We start from the raw sequence: 17,722 nt of genomic DNA on the forward strand, positions 1-17,722 counted from the left end.
TTAAAGATCCTTAAAGGTCCAGAGTGTACAATTTATTTCAAACAACTAGCACTGAGGTGTCAGAACTCAAACTTCTCCCATGTGCCAATTGTGCAGGAGAACTACGGTGTCCAATGCAAAAACGCGAATGCCATGATTGACAGTTGTGACAGCCAATCCATGCACTCGCATTCAATGGGGTCACTCACAATTGGTTGGATGGGTGTTTTGGCAAAAACTCCTCCTCTGCGGATATCGCTACTGCACAGATTCCAGCTCATCACCCTTGCACGATGGTAATGCCTGTATCTCAGATATTTTATCTCACTTCAGCATATCGAGGTAAGTGGGGGCTTGTCGTCCATCTTTATATACAGTCTCTGGTTTCCACACATTTTCATGACCAAAATTTCCAAACTCTTCCACGACTTTTTAAGGGCCCATAATAATTTCTTTTTTTCTCCTTGCCCACTTGCCTGGCGTTTTTAAACCATGTCAGATTCAAATTCTTTTCAAACATACATTCTGCTAGCAGGCATACAGGAAGGGCGAGATGGATCGCAGGGCAAAAATGAAGAAACGTACATGATGATAAACTTACCATCATACATCAATGCGTTATTAGAGCTATGTTATGCCAACAGCTAAAGAAATGAATTTTCGGGTTAAGTTTCATTACGTGAAAGGTTATCCATGCAAGATCACTGTAACAATTTCATTACAAGCATCAAATTTCCATGACTTATCCAAAATTTTTCATGGTTGTTACTTATTCCATGGCCTGGAAAATGTGATTGTCAAATTCCATTTCTTTTCAGGCTTTCCATGACTGTGGGAACCTTGTAAAGCCCAGTTCAGACCAAATATTCAAAATGAGATTAAACTGTTTTAGGACTTTGCAGACAAAAGTTGCAGTGGTGTGAACATAACATCTTAGCTCGACTTACGCCGGTCAATGATGTCAACTATGACTCAGCTTCTCAAGTCACTAGTAGCTGGTATTAGCACATATGGCAAGCCACCTATTTCAACAGCCAATCTGGTTGTAGTGAAGTCACCTGGCCAAGTCAATTACAAACTGTCCCCAGAGGGGTTGAGTGCTTGTCCATCACCAGTGAGCCTGAGTGCGTCTCATTGACATCCTTGTGGCTGCTGACATGTCAGTCTCTGACCTCATTGTGTGTCATTATGTGATTACTCAGTGTTAGTTATTTAAATTATTGAGAATGCCCAGTCAGCCCTTCAAACCTGACATACTTCCTCTGTGAGGGACAGAAATGGAAAGCCATCTCCTTGCCCTCTACAGCCAGGGACTGCAAGTAGCTGGTTTACCCTGGCAAGAACCTTAACTTTTCCCTAGAGATTGCCTTCAACAGCCCGAGACCAGACCTGGTACTGTGGTCCAAACTCCAGTGGTGTGTTTTTATCATCGAACTAACAGCACTGTAGGAGGATGTTGTGGATAAGACACATGAGCGGAAGAGACTGCAATATGCTAACCATGCAGCAGAAGCAGAAAACCAAGGCTGGAAGGTCATGTTGTGCCCAGTGGATGCGGGATGCAGGGGATTTGTGGCCAATTCCATAACAAAGCTCCTGAGGGAGCTCGAAATCAGAGGGCAGGCCGGCAGGACAGCAATCAAGGAAATAGCTGAGGCTGCCGAACGACACAGTCATGGGCTATGGATTAAAAAGTAGGACCCCATCTGGACCAACAACTAACAACCTAGAGAGGTTTGTAATTGGCTGTGGGACACACACCTAGGACTTGTCACCCTGCAGTGGGCCTGCCTCAGCTGAGGGCATATTGTGAGTAAAAGGCCAAAACACTTGAGGACACTGAGGTACTAAACTTAAAATGTGTCCCTAATAACATCCGCTGTGTTCAACTTTCTGCCCAACTTCAAACATTGCAGTGATGATGATCTTCAGGGAATTATAACATCCAGTCCTACATCCCAATCTGGTGTCCATATAAAGGGGGTCCATATAAAGCTCTGGTCATTTTGTTTGTTTTTGCCATTTCAACACCACCACAAATGCAGCTTTAGAAAATATCCCAATATCCTCATTCTTATTTTAAGGAGCTACATATTATATTCAGCTATAAATTAAGCCTGAAAAGCTGGAAATTATAACATAAGTATGTCGATTTGTTGCTATGGAGACAATACACTGTCTCCTAAAGTTGCACTGGTCCGAACCGCCAGGTTTTCAGGAGATTGCAGACCGGCGCATAGTAAGTAGTTGCAAGCTGCAGCTTATCTTATTATGAATCTTTGGTCTGAATCTAAGGTAACAAAAACTTAATGGTTCTTAGTTTTAGCTGATTATAAACTAGTGGAAACAAAGTCATGGAATATTATATATCTTGGCATATTAGGCTTGATTTTATGGTGACATGCACGCCGTGAATTGTACTGGTGATGATTCATTATAATGATTTCAAGTTATTATATTAACTTATACCTGTTTATTAATAATTGTTTGCGGTTATGATATATGGATGCATTGCTGCTTGTTTTTAACTGTGTCTTGTAAGGTGTACTTGAGAACTTTGAAAGCTGCCTATGAATAAAATGCATTAGAATTATTACATAACATTTCCGCCAATATATAGCCCTTTAAGTAGCAGTAGTCTACACAAACTGGAATTGATTTTGTTTTACAGTTAAACTTTTTTTATGTAGTAAATTATTTCAGTGACTATCTGTTGCTGGTGGTCTACTTTATATCATATGTGAGTGTGAAATATGCAGTTGCAATCAGATTAGCAGTGAAACCTGTTTAGGAACAATCATTTTCTATAGTTTTGGTACTTTCTCACAAACCACTGCACTTATTCTAGTGAAAAACACCTCACAGATGCATCCAGTGATTGTCTATTATCATGTATACTGTGATGCACAACTTGATCCAAAGGCAGGGTAAATATTTCTAACCCATTTAGAGGAAGTTGCTGTCTTTGGCAGAGGTGTGCGCAAGTTTTTCTAGCTAATTGGATTAACGAAGAATCACTTAAGACTATTTTGACATATTTATTGCACAAAATGACGGAAGTTTTTCTTTTAAGTGAATGATTGATGGGTTGTTTCTTACTTATGAGCATATGCTTAATGTTTTTGTTGGACGACTTCCTGCTAGCCTGCCTCTTTACTTCACTGCGCCAAAATCTGATCAGAATAGCTGAAGGGGAGGGAAGGGAAGAAGTGTTGCTGTTTTTACACTTTCTCCTGGCTGCCAGTAGAGACTGATGTGTCACAAAACACAAAATTCATGTCACTTCATATAAAAACTTGTGTTCTGCAAACAGTGTCCCATATATACATGTCTGTTCCTCTGCACACTTCTAAATGTCAGCAAGTGAACAGTCTTGTATATAAACTCAAGCAAACAGTGTGCATATGCACAAGTCTCATATGTGATCCACTTACTGGAGTTTGGTCCAGACATCTTGGTCTCCAGTTCCTGGATCTGTTTAACCAGCAGGGAGATGTGCTGCAGCAGGTCTTTGTTCTGCAGCAGCAGCTGGTGGACTCGAGCCTGGGCCTCCAGCCGAGCCGTGGCCTCCGCGCTCAGCTGGTCCTTCAGCAGGTGGACCTGCACAAGAGGAGGTGAGCCAAGATGGACAGACAGAGAAGGAGAGAGGGGGAGGGAGAGGAACAGATGCTCAGTGAAGTGTACACAAACATTTTCCCCAGGTCATCACTCGAAAAATCAGCACTGCTCCCCCTTCTCTCCACTCCCCAAACACACGCATGCACCCACACCCACCCCCAACCCCCCCCCCCCCCCCCCCACACACACACACACACACACACACACACACACACACACACACACACACACACACCTCTCCACCTGAGGGCTCAAACTGTGTTGACCCCTCAAACACAATTTGCTTGTCAGGGAAATCATGGGTGAGTGCCGTTTGCTTCAGATATTTGAGAAAAGATAACACAAAGAACCGTTTGCAATGTGCAACCGCATCCACCAATCTTAGTGGTGTTTTTACTCCCTTTTAAATTTAAGACGCATCAGTATTGCTACATTTCAGCCTGGAATCCTCACTAATCCAGCGTTTTAGCAGCCCTAAAACTGAGCTGTTTTGGGACCCTGTTGTCACTCTTTTATTTTGAAAACTCCAGCTCTGCGTTTTATTGTGGATGGATAGAAATGGAGGGTTTTGGAAACGCTGATGTGGACACCTCTGTTCGCTCTCTGATTGGGCAGGGATTGTTATTGTTTTAAGACTCCATCTTAAATTTAAAACAGAGTGATGTGGATGTAGCCTAACTTTAAAAGGGTGCTCTTTGGTGATATTTGGACAATGTTTCCGCTGAGAATTAGACTCGATGTGCAGCGTCACCTGATGGGGGCTAGCAGGTTTGTGTGTGTGTGTGTGTCTGTGAATGCTGTGCCTGTCGATCTGCTGCTCCGTCTTGTGCCCAGAGTACGTTCTGTGCTCCCAGAGTGTAGTGCAAGCAATGGCCGAATGGTATATACTTGAACAGCGCTTCTCGTGAATGGTCATGCTCTAAAATAATAGAATCAATATGTGGCAGCAGATGTTTAAATCATGGTGGGCCATCACAAATAAATAAATATATGGAAAACCCTGGGATACTTACAAGTCATCATTTTTAGTCAGCGCTGTCAGCTGTAGGGTTGCATACTATAATTATACATTTCATGTCTGAAATCTTCTGAAGTCTTCTCATTCTAAGCTGTTTTATGGCACTTTACGTGGTGCTGCCAAATTGCCTAAAATTAAAGTGTTGAGTCATTTAGCCATATTTCAATCATTAGGACAGCAACTTTCTTTCAATATGTGAGAGCTTTTATTGCTGTAATAAGGGAAAAGGAAAGACAAAGATTGTGAGCTGAATGAAAATATGAGTCACTGGAGATTGCAGATTCAAATGAGCCAAGGACTATAAGTAAAATTGTGGCTCTACATTAGAGGTAATGACTAATTTCTGATACTGGGCTACTACCACCCTATGTAGAGCATTTTTGAAACAAAAATCTTAAGGGGTTCATCAAAGTTTTGATAATTGAGTGCCGTTTCAGGAAGCCAGCATATGATGGAGTGCCACACAGAAAAATGGACATACTGTGACTTTTTTTATAACCTTTTCATGACACTTTACAAAACTATAGTCAACGATGATATAGCCTATGTAACATTAAGGTTACATCCTAGTTTTCACTTTTTAATACATTTGAAAGTACTGAAATAGAGAGACAGGACAGTGCTTGGCACTGATTGTACCTACCCACAGCAGACTGGAGTACACTATAATACTAGAACTGGTTTTAATAATAATGGCAATTAGTTGATTTATGATTATGATTACATGTGCTAATGGTTATGTCAGATGGTGTGTGGTTGCCTTTTGCAGCATAGCATTTTTTTCTTTATATTTTTTAATGACATATCTAAGAGACATTTTGAGCATATTTGGCTTATGTGTGTGTGCGTCCTAATATATACTGTAATTTCCACCTAGTCACAAATGCCAGACCAAAAGGGCTGAAATTTAGCACACAAAAAAACACTATTAGCTTATTTTGGCTTCTGAGAAGAGGCATCAAAGAGATATGGGAGAAACATACAGTAGATTTATTGCAGTAAATCACTTCACTGTTATTAAATAAAACATTATCTTTCAGGGGAAATGGGCAAAATTGCTATCTCAAAAGCCATTTCTTTAACAAATGTAGACTTTATTCAGGCTTTCACCTATTAACTACATTGATCAGGAGATGAGGGGCTTTAGGATCTGCTGACTCAGCTCAGCAGATGGCAGTGATTGATCAATCGCACTGTACTTTTTACAGCGCTGTAATGAATCAAAGCAGTGCTGAAAGAAAAAAAAAAACACCAGAAAACCTTGTGAGTGTTTTTCCAGTTGGAGGCAAACAGATCAATCAGTGACAATCCTGCTGGGATGTGCTCACAGAGGAGCACAGGCAGAGCTGCTGCTCCTGCTGCATGGGGCTGAAGTTAAAAGTTGATATTCAATAGCTAAAGAAACGTTTCTTTTACAGAATCAAGCGGAAGGAGTTTAATAATAGATACTGACCACCTGACTGGATACAGCTAGGCATGTTAGATGAAAAACACATTTTGAGTCAAGCTCAAATGGTCAGATGAAAGTTGTTTCTGTTTCAACCATGTAGAGCACTTTGTAACACTGTTAAGAAATGACCTTTAAATAGTAGAAAAAAGAAAGAAAAAAGAAATAGATATTTCAATTGTTACATCAGCTGATATTTAAGAGGAAATGCTATTTTTTGCATTTTATTTTCACTGAAAAAATATGAAAATGGTGGGGGTATGATTTTTGCTGGGGTCAATATCTAAGATGCTTACGTCTGGAAGAAAAATAGTTCTTCCAAGGTCTGCAGGTTAACTTGGGTAACCAGGTCTTTTTTTTTTTTTTTTTTAATTTTAAAATTTTTTTTTTTTTTTTTGCGCTTCTAGCATGTGCCATCTAGTTCCATTATTTCAGAGAGAGGGCAGTCACCTCATGGCTGATATCTTTAACACTCAACAACTCACACCAAAACAATCTAGATTGATTTAGAGCCCTACCGGTGAAAGGAAAAATATGTATTTTGGATTTGGGGCTGAACTGTCCCTTTGAGCACCACTGTTAAACATTTATTTATCTTACAATTGCCGTATTTTTATTTGTGTTCATGTTTGCTAAAAATTCACCTTGTCTTTCGTTGTTTGAGTCACTTTTCAAGCAAAAATACCAAACATTTTCTGGTAAAAGTACACTGGAAGTAAATATTTTAATATATATCTGACGAAATTTAATGAAATTTAATGTATATCTGACATTGTAAAATTTAATATATGGTGATTCCGTCAGAATACAATATTTCACCTTAGGCTATGAAAAATGTAAAAAAACAAACAAACAAAAAAAAAATCTGGGCCATTTTATAGGCAAAACAATAAATCAATTTATCAAGAAAATAAGAAGACGAACTGATAATTAAAGTTATCTTTGTTTTTGATTTCTGATATTTGATCTCTTTCTATGTACATGTACAAAAATGCTAATACACCCATTCAGAGAGGCTCCAAGGTACTGAAAAAAACATGAGGGATAGATATTAGATCTTTGTAATTTCTGTGTCTTTATATCCGTCCATTACGTTTTTATTACAGGAGCAGCAGAGCCGCTCTGATCCTCGTGTAACCTTAATGCCACAGCCCCTGTGGTCTGCAAGATTAAAGCACAGACTCTATTTCAATTTAAGACTGAAAGGCTAAGACTTCTATAACACTCTGAATCATTTATATATGTGGGGAGTGAGGCATGGGAGAGAGACAGGGTTCACTCAGTGCACACATGTCAAAATACACACGCACACGCACTCCTGCGGCTTTTGTAGCAGCAATGACTCCCAGTTTTTACTTCAAAGTACTCTCCAAATCAAATGTTAGTGGCCCCACCTCCCACCCCACACGGCTATCTCCTATCCTGAGCACATAATTGCTTTCAACAGTTTCAAAGAAGAAATTCTCAAGGTTTTCATATCACAAGAATGGTTCAGAAGAAGCTCAGTGCATTGACGGGGCCCACTTACTAATGACTTTCTGACAGGAGACGCAGCGTGGCTCTCAATAGTTTGATAAGCTTAACCCTGGAGTTTGAACATGGTCCAGCAGGACGTCAGATGTCAGCTGTCTAATAGGCAAAGAGGTTCTGAAGGAGAGCGTGTCAAACATGCTTTCATCCAGTGACACTACATGCATGTTGAATAGGAAGAATCCAGGTTGTACTGTTAACATCAAGGAGTTTCCTGCTTTTTCTAAACTTTTTTGGTCTGTAAACCATTCCCCATTGTGTCCTGAACATATAAATAGCTTAATCAATATTAGAGTGACTGAACAGGGGCCCATGAAACATCTATAAAGGCAGTCGGTGTGAAGGGCCGACAAGAGCGGCAGAGTATTTTCAGAGCGCCGTGAATCACAGGGCCTCTGTGGACTTACAAGACATTGAAACTCGTAATGACTCCCCGGTTTCTCATTTCAGCTTGATGTGGTAACCGTGGCAGCACAGAGGTTCTTGACGTCAGTGGTGACACATATCAAAAGGAAAAACTACACAACAAAGTGTAAATGGGTTTGGAACACTGCAATGATCCTTAAAGTCCTTCAGTGTTTCATGAAAATCTGAATTAATTAAAAAGACCGAGATGAAGTGAAATGGATGTTTACTATGCAGTTCAACTTTGTTGACGATGCGAAAATATGCGTTAATCAAGCACCCAAACTGGACCTGACCTGCAAACTGGCAACTTTATGCACAGCAGTAGCACAACTGTCAGGAATAAGAACTGAGACAAGAACAGAGGGAGAGAGAAGGTAAGGTGGACGATTGCATGCGATGTTTCTGTAGGCTTAAGTATTTATAACATACTCAGAACCCACAGTATTTTTATAAGGTCACCGATTGACTGACTCATTTCATGGAGAAAAATCTCTTTTATTTTTTTATTTTACTTCTGTTCATGCCGTTTTCGATCTCCTGTTACTCTTTTCTAACGTTTCTTCCACATCTCTTTTCTCTCACATCTCTCTCCTTCATCACTGCTACCCTGCTTTCTCCTTTTCCATCTTCCATTTAAGGACTGTTTTCAGCATTTCTCACAGATGAAACCTAATCATTCTCTCCCCACCCTAATAGGGAGCCAGTGAGGTGAAGAAATACAAGATGGATTCAAAATTCACAGCCTCTATCCCAAGGCCTCTAGGCCTCCTCCACCTCCGCCTCCTCCTCCTCCTCCTCCTCCTCTCTGACGTCCAGTCTCCGGAGAGAAAAACAAGTGTCGAGGAAGACAGTCATCTACTTCCATTATCCTTGCACTTAGCAACAAATAGAGGTGATTCTAGATTGTGTTGGGGCCAAGCTGCCTCTGCAGAACTCATTTGTAAAGACTGACACCCAGATGATGACTTTGGTGGTGTAATTTACAGCTGACAGGGCCCCGTATTGAGCTATGGAAGAGAGCTGCTTGACTTTGACATATGCTGCCCTGCTGACACATCTAATAGCACATCAGCCACTCCTGCATGGTTTATATGGAGGCCTTGGGAGCAAGTGTCACATTTGTCCTGATGGCGTCTGTGCTGAATGTCTCTCACTGAGCTGCACTGGCTGGTAAAAAGACACCGAGCAATCCCTTTCAGAGGCATACTAATACAAAACAAGCAAAATAAACCAGGGAAAAAAAACCAAACTTTTTATTTTAAAAGTCAGACCTTGGCTTTCTCATCTGGATATCTGATCAAAAAGAGCACGATGTTCGGTTGTGATGCAGTCACACAAGGTTAGATTTGGTTTTATTCCATAAATGACCAGACCCAGTTTCTGTGGAAACAAGAGGCTCCTATAGATAAAATAAAAAAAACAGAATGAATAATGTGTAAGATGAGAGATAACAAGCCCTAAATTACAGATGCAGCTGGATCTCTCTAGCTGTTTCCTTTTGTCCACTAGAACATACATATTTTCAAGTCGTGTGTCTCCATCTCCATTTCTTTTAATGGTTCCACCTGAACACCGAAGTCACAAACAAACTCAACATTAAATGGATATTTTTGAGGTTTGTCTGTGGGAGTGCCTGGACCAGAACCTTTAATCCACAAATCAAAATTCAAAATACAAAGTTTGTCCATGCTTAGTAGAACAATACACAGAAGCACTTTCTGATCGGACGCCCTTATTGGCTCACATTTTTCTGCGCCTTCCAAAACTGTTAGAAAATAAATTAGTTTTATGATGTGACACTATAGATAAGGTTTGGCAAGGTTTAGGCACAAAACAACTTTTGGTTGAAATCAGGGTTCGGGTTAAAACTGTTACCATGGTTATATTAAAAATCACGCAGTTAAGGTTAGTGGTGACTTTTAGCTTTGTTTAATGTGACAGTAACGGTACATATTGTACTGTAATTCTCATGGTGTTGATGACGATGATGATGATGATGATGATGATGATGATTGGGTGACAGTAGCTATATATATCAATATATATAAGTGTAGTATTGATGATGATGATGTTGATGTGAGAGTGACAGTAGCAGTACATATTGTACTAGTGTACTATATTGCAGCATCAGCTTTTATGGTGCCGGTCCTGATGTTGCATAATTGTGACTGTCATGATGCTACATTGGAAATGGTTTATGTTATTAGTGGATGTTGTCATATTTAATGCTCACTGAATTATAATAGGCCCTATAGAGTGAAGATGGACACTTATTAATCTGCTCCTGTGGAGCTTGAATGTGCAAAAAAGAAAGTCACACTGTGTACAGATAAATGTCAACTGATATATGTTTCTGTGTCGTATTGTTTGCGCTTTATGTGTTTTTATTAGGTTTTTAAACTTACTTTTTGCTCTGTGAAAAGTCAAAAAGTCCTCTACAAAAAAAGTTGCTTTTAATTCCTTACATAATATTTTGGGTTATATGAGCAACATTTAGTAGGCTACCAACTCTTTGGGCCCTATTGTACACCTGACACAAAGCAGTGCACAATGCAGAGCAACAGTCATTTCTGGTTTCAAACTGACATAGTTGTCAATTTCAAGGCCAGTACCCACTTTATGTAAGTATTCTGTGCGCCCTTGTGTACACTGGTCTTAAAATGAGGTGTGGTCAGGCACATTATTGGCACACTGCTATTTTGAAGCAACAGACAGCGATTGCACCTTTCACCAACAAAAGGGCAAAGGTCAGAATGGCGCAATACTTTCCTACTATTTAAAGGCCATATTATTTAGATAGTATTATGTGCCAACATTGGCAGATTCACATCGCGCTTACACTCTGCAACATACACATGCTCGTTTGGGTGAAATAAAACATCATTGATGAGGAAAATATTAATTACATTTTCTAAAATGTGAACATAGCAAAGAGCAGAGAGGAGCTGCAAAGCTGTTGTCTGCTGTGGCTTCTGGGCTCCTTATTAAGAGATATCTGTGTGCATTTAATCACGAGGAACAGCATAACTTTATTGATTACTTAGAATTAGAAAGCTTTATTTTTCAGAAGCTGAAAGTTTAGTCCAAAATGATAGTTTTCAGTTTTGCTGCTTGAATGTCCCACAATATTTGCTGCATTGACATAACAGCTCCTACTGCATTATTCAGCAGAAAGCTGCTTGCTTCTACAGTTTGCAGAATCTGCCATGTAAATAGGAGTGCGCCAGGTGCAGGCACACCGGGCTTTTAAAGGGAATGGGAGATGACCAGTGGCGATGCTAGACTCCGGGGGCATAAAAGCCCATCTGGCTGCTTCGCTAACTAACTTTGGGACTAACCCTCTTCACTTTAATCAGCAGGTGACAGGCACAGGAACCTGGCTTGGGTCTTGAGGAGTTGTAGCATTTATTCACTGACAAATAGCCTAAACTGTACACACAGTGCACTGCTACATTCATCTTCATACTCTGCTCTCTCTCTCTCTGGGCCCCATAAAGGCATTTTTTGGGGCAGCAGAATTGCATTGTGTAGTGTCTTTATAGGAGCTTCGAATGAGTTTATAATTGTCATTAGAGAATGTGCCAATATCAGTAGCCACTGGAGCCTCTTTTTACCATTTTTGGAGGGAAATGTGCCTGATTTCCCTTTTCTGATGGTGCGTCTATGAATTGAATGTTGAATTCATGTTATACTCAAGATACAATTATGATTAGTAAGGGAAAAAATAAAACCCCTTTGCCCCTTGCGCCCAGATTATGTGCCATTTAACTGACAAAAGTGATTGGATATGTCCTCAATGCACTGGAGCGCATGCGCTATTAAATATTTTAATAGGCCTTAATGGATGCTGTGGTCTGCAAGAGTAAGGACAATAGTATGCAATTACTTCAACTAAAACAAATCAAGACACACTATACCTACAAATTGCAAATGGTAATGACAGTACCATAATCCAGGTGATTCTGTGATACTTGGCATACTGCAGGAAAACAAGCCATTATGCATCTATATATATATATATATATATATATATATATATATATATATTTCGTATATATACGAAAACTATTATTTCTCCTGCATTAGTTAATTTACGTGTGGAATTGTAGCCCTTTTGATGCTGCTCCATTTTCCACATCAAATCATTTTCTGTGGAGGTGTACATGAGTGCTGCAACAGATTGGTAGCAAGACAAACATAATTTCATTCCTCCATATCACACAACATCAGGCCTAACACACAGCACGCTTATTCATGTAATTAAAATATAATGAGGTGGTGGCTAGCACAGAATAAGGATGGTAAATTGGTTTAATTATGGTGAAGTTACAACTATGCTGCAGGAAAGTGAGACCGGCCTCAGGTTTTCTTGTTTTTCTTAGGAACTGGTTTGAGGTCATTTCACAGCCCTCTTAGGATCTAAGGATTACAGCATAAATGTACAAAAATTAAGAGTGAACAAGCTCAACCAGACTGTCAGACAGCATGACAACCCACTAAAAACATCGATGTTCATTTTAAAAGAAGAGAAAAGATCAAAAATGTCTTTCTAAAAGTAGAACCCAGACAAAGAGCCAATTAAAAAGGTGCTCCACTTGTGCTTCACTGCGGTGGTCCCTAGGTAGTAAACCTGCTGCTACCCAATGTTTTCTGCCACCTTATCTGAGCGTCGTGAAATTGAAGGAGCTTCAAGCGACTGAAATGACTCCTTAAAGCTCTAATTAGGCAGCAGCATCTCTCCTCCTTTTTATTGCGTTCTTTGTTCAAAACTGTTCCCCAGAACAGAACGGCGCCTGAGGACAATTTTCATCTTCCAGGCTCCTTCTCTCACAACAGTTTGACATTTTTTTCCCTCCTAGTTTCCTCTTGTCTTGTCAGTTCTTTACATTGCAAAGAAACGTCTCCGTTTAGCTGATTTTAAGGTAAAAAAGGTATTTCATTTCTTTACACTTGATGAAACACATCAGTGATTAAACCTGCAGGTTTGTACAGTATGTCTTCAGCTAGAAATGCCTCAAATTCAACTTTGCCCTTATTTTAAGAGTTTTGTGTCATGCAGAAACAGTGCTCTGCAAAACCACTGTGGCAAAAAGCACTTGGCACTACATATGGAGAGAAAATGAGAACTCAAAAAAATAAATAAAATTAAGACCTTGTGGATTACCTCCTAATCTAAAAAATGCAGATTTCATAGAAACTGGATGACAAGGCTGTTTAAATGATAACCGTTTCCCTTTCAGACAAAATTGAAAAACAGCGACTCTCCCACTGCTAGCGTAAGGGGATTAGGACTGCCGCTTGTGCGTTGCGACTCCACAGGCTTGCTTGCTGAGGATGTACTCTTCACACAGGATTAGCATCATCGCATTCCCTGCCCACGCCAGGCCCCTTTGATTTGGAAGCGTTTGAAACCCCTCCAACACTTCTTTGTCTCTATTTTTATCTCATTTTTGGAAGGGGGGAAAAAAACTAAAGGGGAAGTGATAATTTTTTGCTGGTGCAATGATAAGGAAACGATTAGAAATGCACTTATGTAATGTGTGTGACATGGTGAGAGAGCGCTTGACTGAGTGAGAGAGAAGCAGAAAAGGCCGAGCAGCAGTCTGGGAGAAAGACAGGGAGCAATAATTAATGAGCAAAAAACAGACGAAAAGGAGGATGGAAGGAAGATGTGTTTGAGCGCAGGAAGGAGACGGGAGGGAGGAATTAAGGACAGACCGATGAATTAAAAAAGAAAAAGAGAAAGGGGAGGAAGGTGTAGGTGGCGAGAGAAAAGGAAGAAAGTTGGAGAGATGGAGATACTAACAGAAAGAAGGATAAAAAGACATAGGTGAAGTAAGAAAGGAATGAAAGGGAGGACAGACTGAAGGGAAAATCAAGCTAGAAGGAGACACAAACACGGAGAGAGAGGTCAAATTTCATTAAGCGGTCGGAGAGCAACATCTGCAGAGCGAACTTCATCTGAAAACAGATCGTTGTGGCGCTCCCTCGCTTCCCTGACTTCATTAAACATCTCCACTTCAACTCGTCCCTGAGAGAGCAGTGATTAGCGCTGGCCAGCTCGCTAATTTGCCACCATTTACTGTGACCTCTGAATATTTTCCCAGTTTCCTGGTTGGGCCACAAAATCGCAAACCCTTTCATTAGCACAGAGGGAAGCACTGAAAACAATGAAAAAATAAGTTATCTCTTCTATAATAAGCAGGACAAAAAACTCCAAAGACTGCTTCGTTATTTCAACATCACTTTGAAGGACAGCTGCTGAGATGATCAAATAAACATTTTCCAAATTAATAAGACTGCAACTACTGAATATTATCATTACAATTCAATCTACCGATTTCTTTTCATGATTAATCGGCTATTTGTTAAGTCTATAAAAACAGTGAAATATGTCATGTTTCAAGATTGTTTTCACTCCAATAAATAAGTAAATAACTAAAAACATAAAATAAAATACCAAATGCAGACACATTTGTGTCATTGAATGGTACAATAAAAAATATGCAAATCATACGTTAAGGCCTAAATTAGAAATGAATTTGAAAGAATGGCGTTCTGTAATATTAACTATATTGTTTTATATTCACCACATCATTTTCTGTGAATTCTTGGTGGGTATGGGGAATTTGAATCTTGGAGTCGTGGATTCTGCCACTAAAAGATCAAAATAGGTTTATAGTAGTTAAGTCTACAAAACACCTGAAAACAGCAAAATATGTCAAGTATCCAGATCCCAAAGCTTGGCATGTGGGAAAAAGAAAGCATAATCTCCTTTATATTGGAGAAGCTGGAACCAATAAGTGTTTTTTATTTACTTTATAAAATACTGATAAATTCTCAAAATAGTTACAGATTACTCTCTTGTTGCTTGCAATCAATCCTTTTAGCTCAAAAGAAAAAAAAGAAGACTTAATAAATAGTTGAAGAAACATAAATGGGATCATGAGCAATTTAAATCCTGGAACGGCGGACCCCGCCACTAAAAATGTCCTTCATGGAGGCAAAAAATTCTGAATGTAAACGCACTGAATGTCCAATGCTGAAAATCATTTCAACCACAAAAAGTACCATGAACACAGTTCAAAAAGCATTGCAAAGTTAAGTAAGACAGCTTAAGATAACTAGTGTTGTGCCAAAATATGCATTCCTTAAAAAAAGTCTGTTTTTCCTGGCTGTAAGTCTTTGTTTATCACTGTTGGCAGCGTTGTTGCGTTGTTATTATACAACCTCATTATGACAGAGCTGCAGTCAAACCTGATGGCTCTGCAGAATCATTGGGGGGCCTGCTGTGAGATCATCAAATCATAAACAAGAGCAATATCTGCTTAAACATAACAAGGTTTCCCCACATGAAAAGTCAGAAAAATAAAAACAGAACAATGTTTTTTTTCGTCTTTCTTTCTGGTGTGAAACTGAGGCAAAGACACCAGGGAAGGCTTTTGTGTTTTGAATGGTAAAAAAGTGTGTAACCCTTAATAACACAAAAACACACACAAATAGAGTTGCTCTGAGCACATACAAATTTTCAAATTGTACTTATGTGTCGGCTAAGTAATCCCTCTCATGTTTTTACCCACAATTTGCATTATCTGTGCAGAACTAATTACCTTGTTACTGTCTACCGTTTGACCTTCAGTGGTGGAGTGAGTTCATTAAAGCTGGTTAGAAGGAGCCTAAAGCAGCTTAAGTCTAACCTGTGAGAGGGAGTTTGTCTAAGAGAGTGAGGGAGAAAGATAGAGAAATAGACACAGACGGTTATCTTTTCTCTCCTAATGAACATTTGGTCTTTAATGCCAGGTTCACTTCAGTGAGAAAATAACAAGCATTTTTTTTCCAGAAAAGCTGAAATACTGTATGTTTCTGAGTGTGTGTTTGTGTGTCCAAGTCCAAGTAATGTCCAAGTGAGTCTGGATGTCCAAGAGTGTATGAAGTCTACTGAGTGGAAAAAAGCATTTCAGTCCAAATTACATCTTACGTGCATCAAAACTTATTACATGATGTGGGTTTAATTAACTCAAAACAAACGAACAAAAGACAGTCAGAACACTCTCAATTAAATAGACAATTACTTTTGAATAATCTCTCATTTATCATCTTAAAATAAGGAAAAATGCAAAGCAAAAGTTCCTACAGGCCAAAGTGATGCCTTAAAATGTCTTTTTTTTGTCCCATCAGCACATCAACTGCCAAATATATTGAATTTACACTGAAATACATAAAAAACTGCACCAAATGCTCAGTTTTGAAAGGCAGGGACCAGTGAATTATTAATTCTACTCTACACTTCTCAGACGTTTCCATTTCAGCATTTAGAATTTCTTGGGGAATTACCAAGCATTTTACATAAAAAAATAAGATTTAGGCCTATGTTAGGATTTTTTTCCCTAGCCAATCTATTGTATTTCTCTTGTATTTATTTTTTTATTTTTTATTTTTTTCTATCACATAATGTGTCTTGTCACATTCCCACATTTGTCCTATGACCTCAATGTTGGGAACAACAGATGGGTAATTTAATAATTTAGAAAGATTTTGGATAATTTTTCTGTCAGTCAACTAATTAATTACAAAAATAGCAATTTAAGAACAACCATTACAGGCCTGGTTGATCAACACAGGCAGTAGAAGCACAGAGTGACGGTCTTTGTCCACTCATTCTGCATTTTGTACATTTTTGAAAAAAATCCATACTTAAATCCATACATAATCCATACATAATCCATACATAATAGGGGTGGCTGTGACTCTGAAGGTAGAGAGGGTCATCGGTGGTTTGATCCATGGCACCTCCAGTACACATGTCAAAGTAGCCTTGGGCAAAACACTGAACCCAAAATAGCTCCCAATAGCTGTGCCGTCCATGTGTGAGTGTGAATGAATGGTTAAACTGAGTAGCAGGTGGCACCTTGTGTGTTAGCCTTGGTGTGTGAATGTGTGTGTACATGTGTGCATGTGGCATGAAGTGTAAAAGCAAGTGATCGGAAGACAGGAAAGGTGCTATACAAGTGCAAGTCCATTTGCCATCCAATAAACTTGTTACGCAGAACATCATTACACACTGAGTCCAGTGAGTTTTATTGTTCACGTTTGCTTCACTTTTGTCTTCCTAAAGGGGCTAAGCTGTCCTCCCTCTCTGTCTCTGTACTGTTGCTCACTCTGTCTGTGTGCCGTCCTCATCTCCTATTAAATAAGCCTCATCATCATTATCCACTAGAATATTGCTATCATAGTAGGCTATCTGAGATATAAAATTATACTGTGTGCCTAATCTGTGTCTCTTGTTGCAGATGTGCGAGTCCCGCAGGTTACGGCACTTTTTCTTCACTGCTTCTTGGTTAAACGCTCTCTGAAGGCTTTTGACAGATACATATACAAAAACTGCACAAAATTGAACACGTTATGAAAAGATTAGTAGTCCGTGTTTAACCCTTTGAAACCTGAACAAATAAGTATGATTTATTTACAAGCATGCGTGCACACACACACAACGTGGGGATGAGGCAATGGCAAAGAATGTCCCATACATTTCAAGAAATTAGCAAATGGTGACAAGAAAATGACCTCAAAATTAGTAAGGAAACTAGTGGAGGGTGAGTTGAAAATATACNAGGCAATGGCAAAGAATGTCCCATACATTTCAAGAAATTAGCAAATGGTGACAAGAAAATGACCTCAAAATTAGTAAGGAAACTAGTGGAGGGTGAGTTGAAAATATACCA

The 17,722-nt window shown here is 39.3% G+C and overlaps 1 protein-coding gene across 2 annotated transcripts in view; it reads right to left on the reverse strand.

Moving 5' to 3' along the window:
• Window positions 1–17,722, reverse strand: part of LOC121963630 (carboxyl-terminal PDZ ligand of neuronal nitric oxide synthase protein-like) — a 242,336-nt gene that overhangs the window by 41,097 nt on the left and 183,517 nt on the right. For both annotated transcript variants that reach the window (XM_042513916.1, XM_042513910.1), the window contains exon 9: window positions 3,414–3,579. In XM_042513916.1, coding sequence (XP_042369850.1) covers window positions 3,414–3,579 — 166 coding nt within the window. The remainder of the gene's footprint in view (window positions 1–3,413; window positions 3,580–17,722) is intronic.

The sequence above is a fragment of the Plectropomus leopardus genome, chromosome 3, assembly GCF_008729295.1.
Source record: "Plectropomus leopardus isolate mb chromosome 3, YSFRI_Pleo_2.0, whole genome shotgun sequence".
NCBI classification, from domain to species: Eukaryota; Metazoa; Chordata; class Actinopteri; order Perciformes; family Serranidae; genus Plectropomus; species Plectropomus leopardus.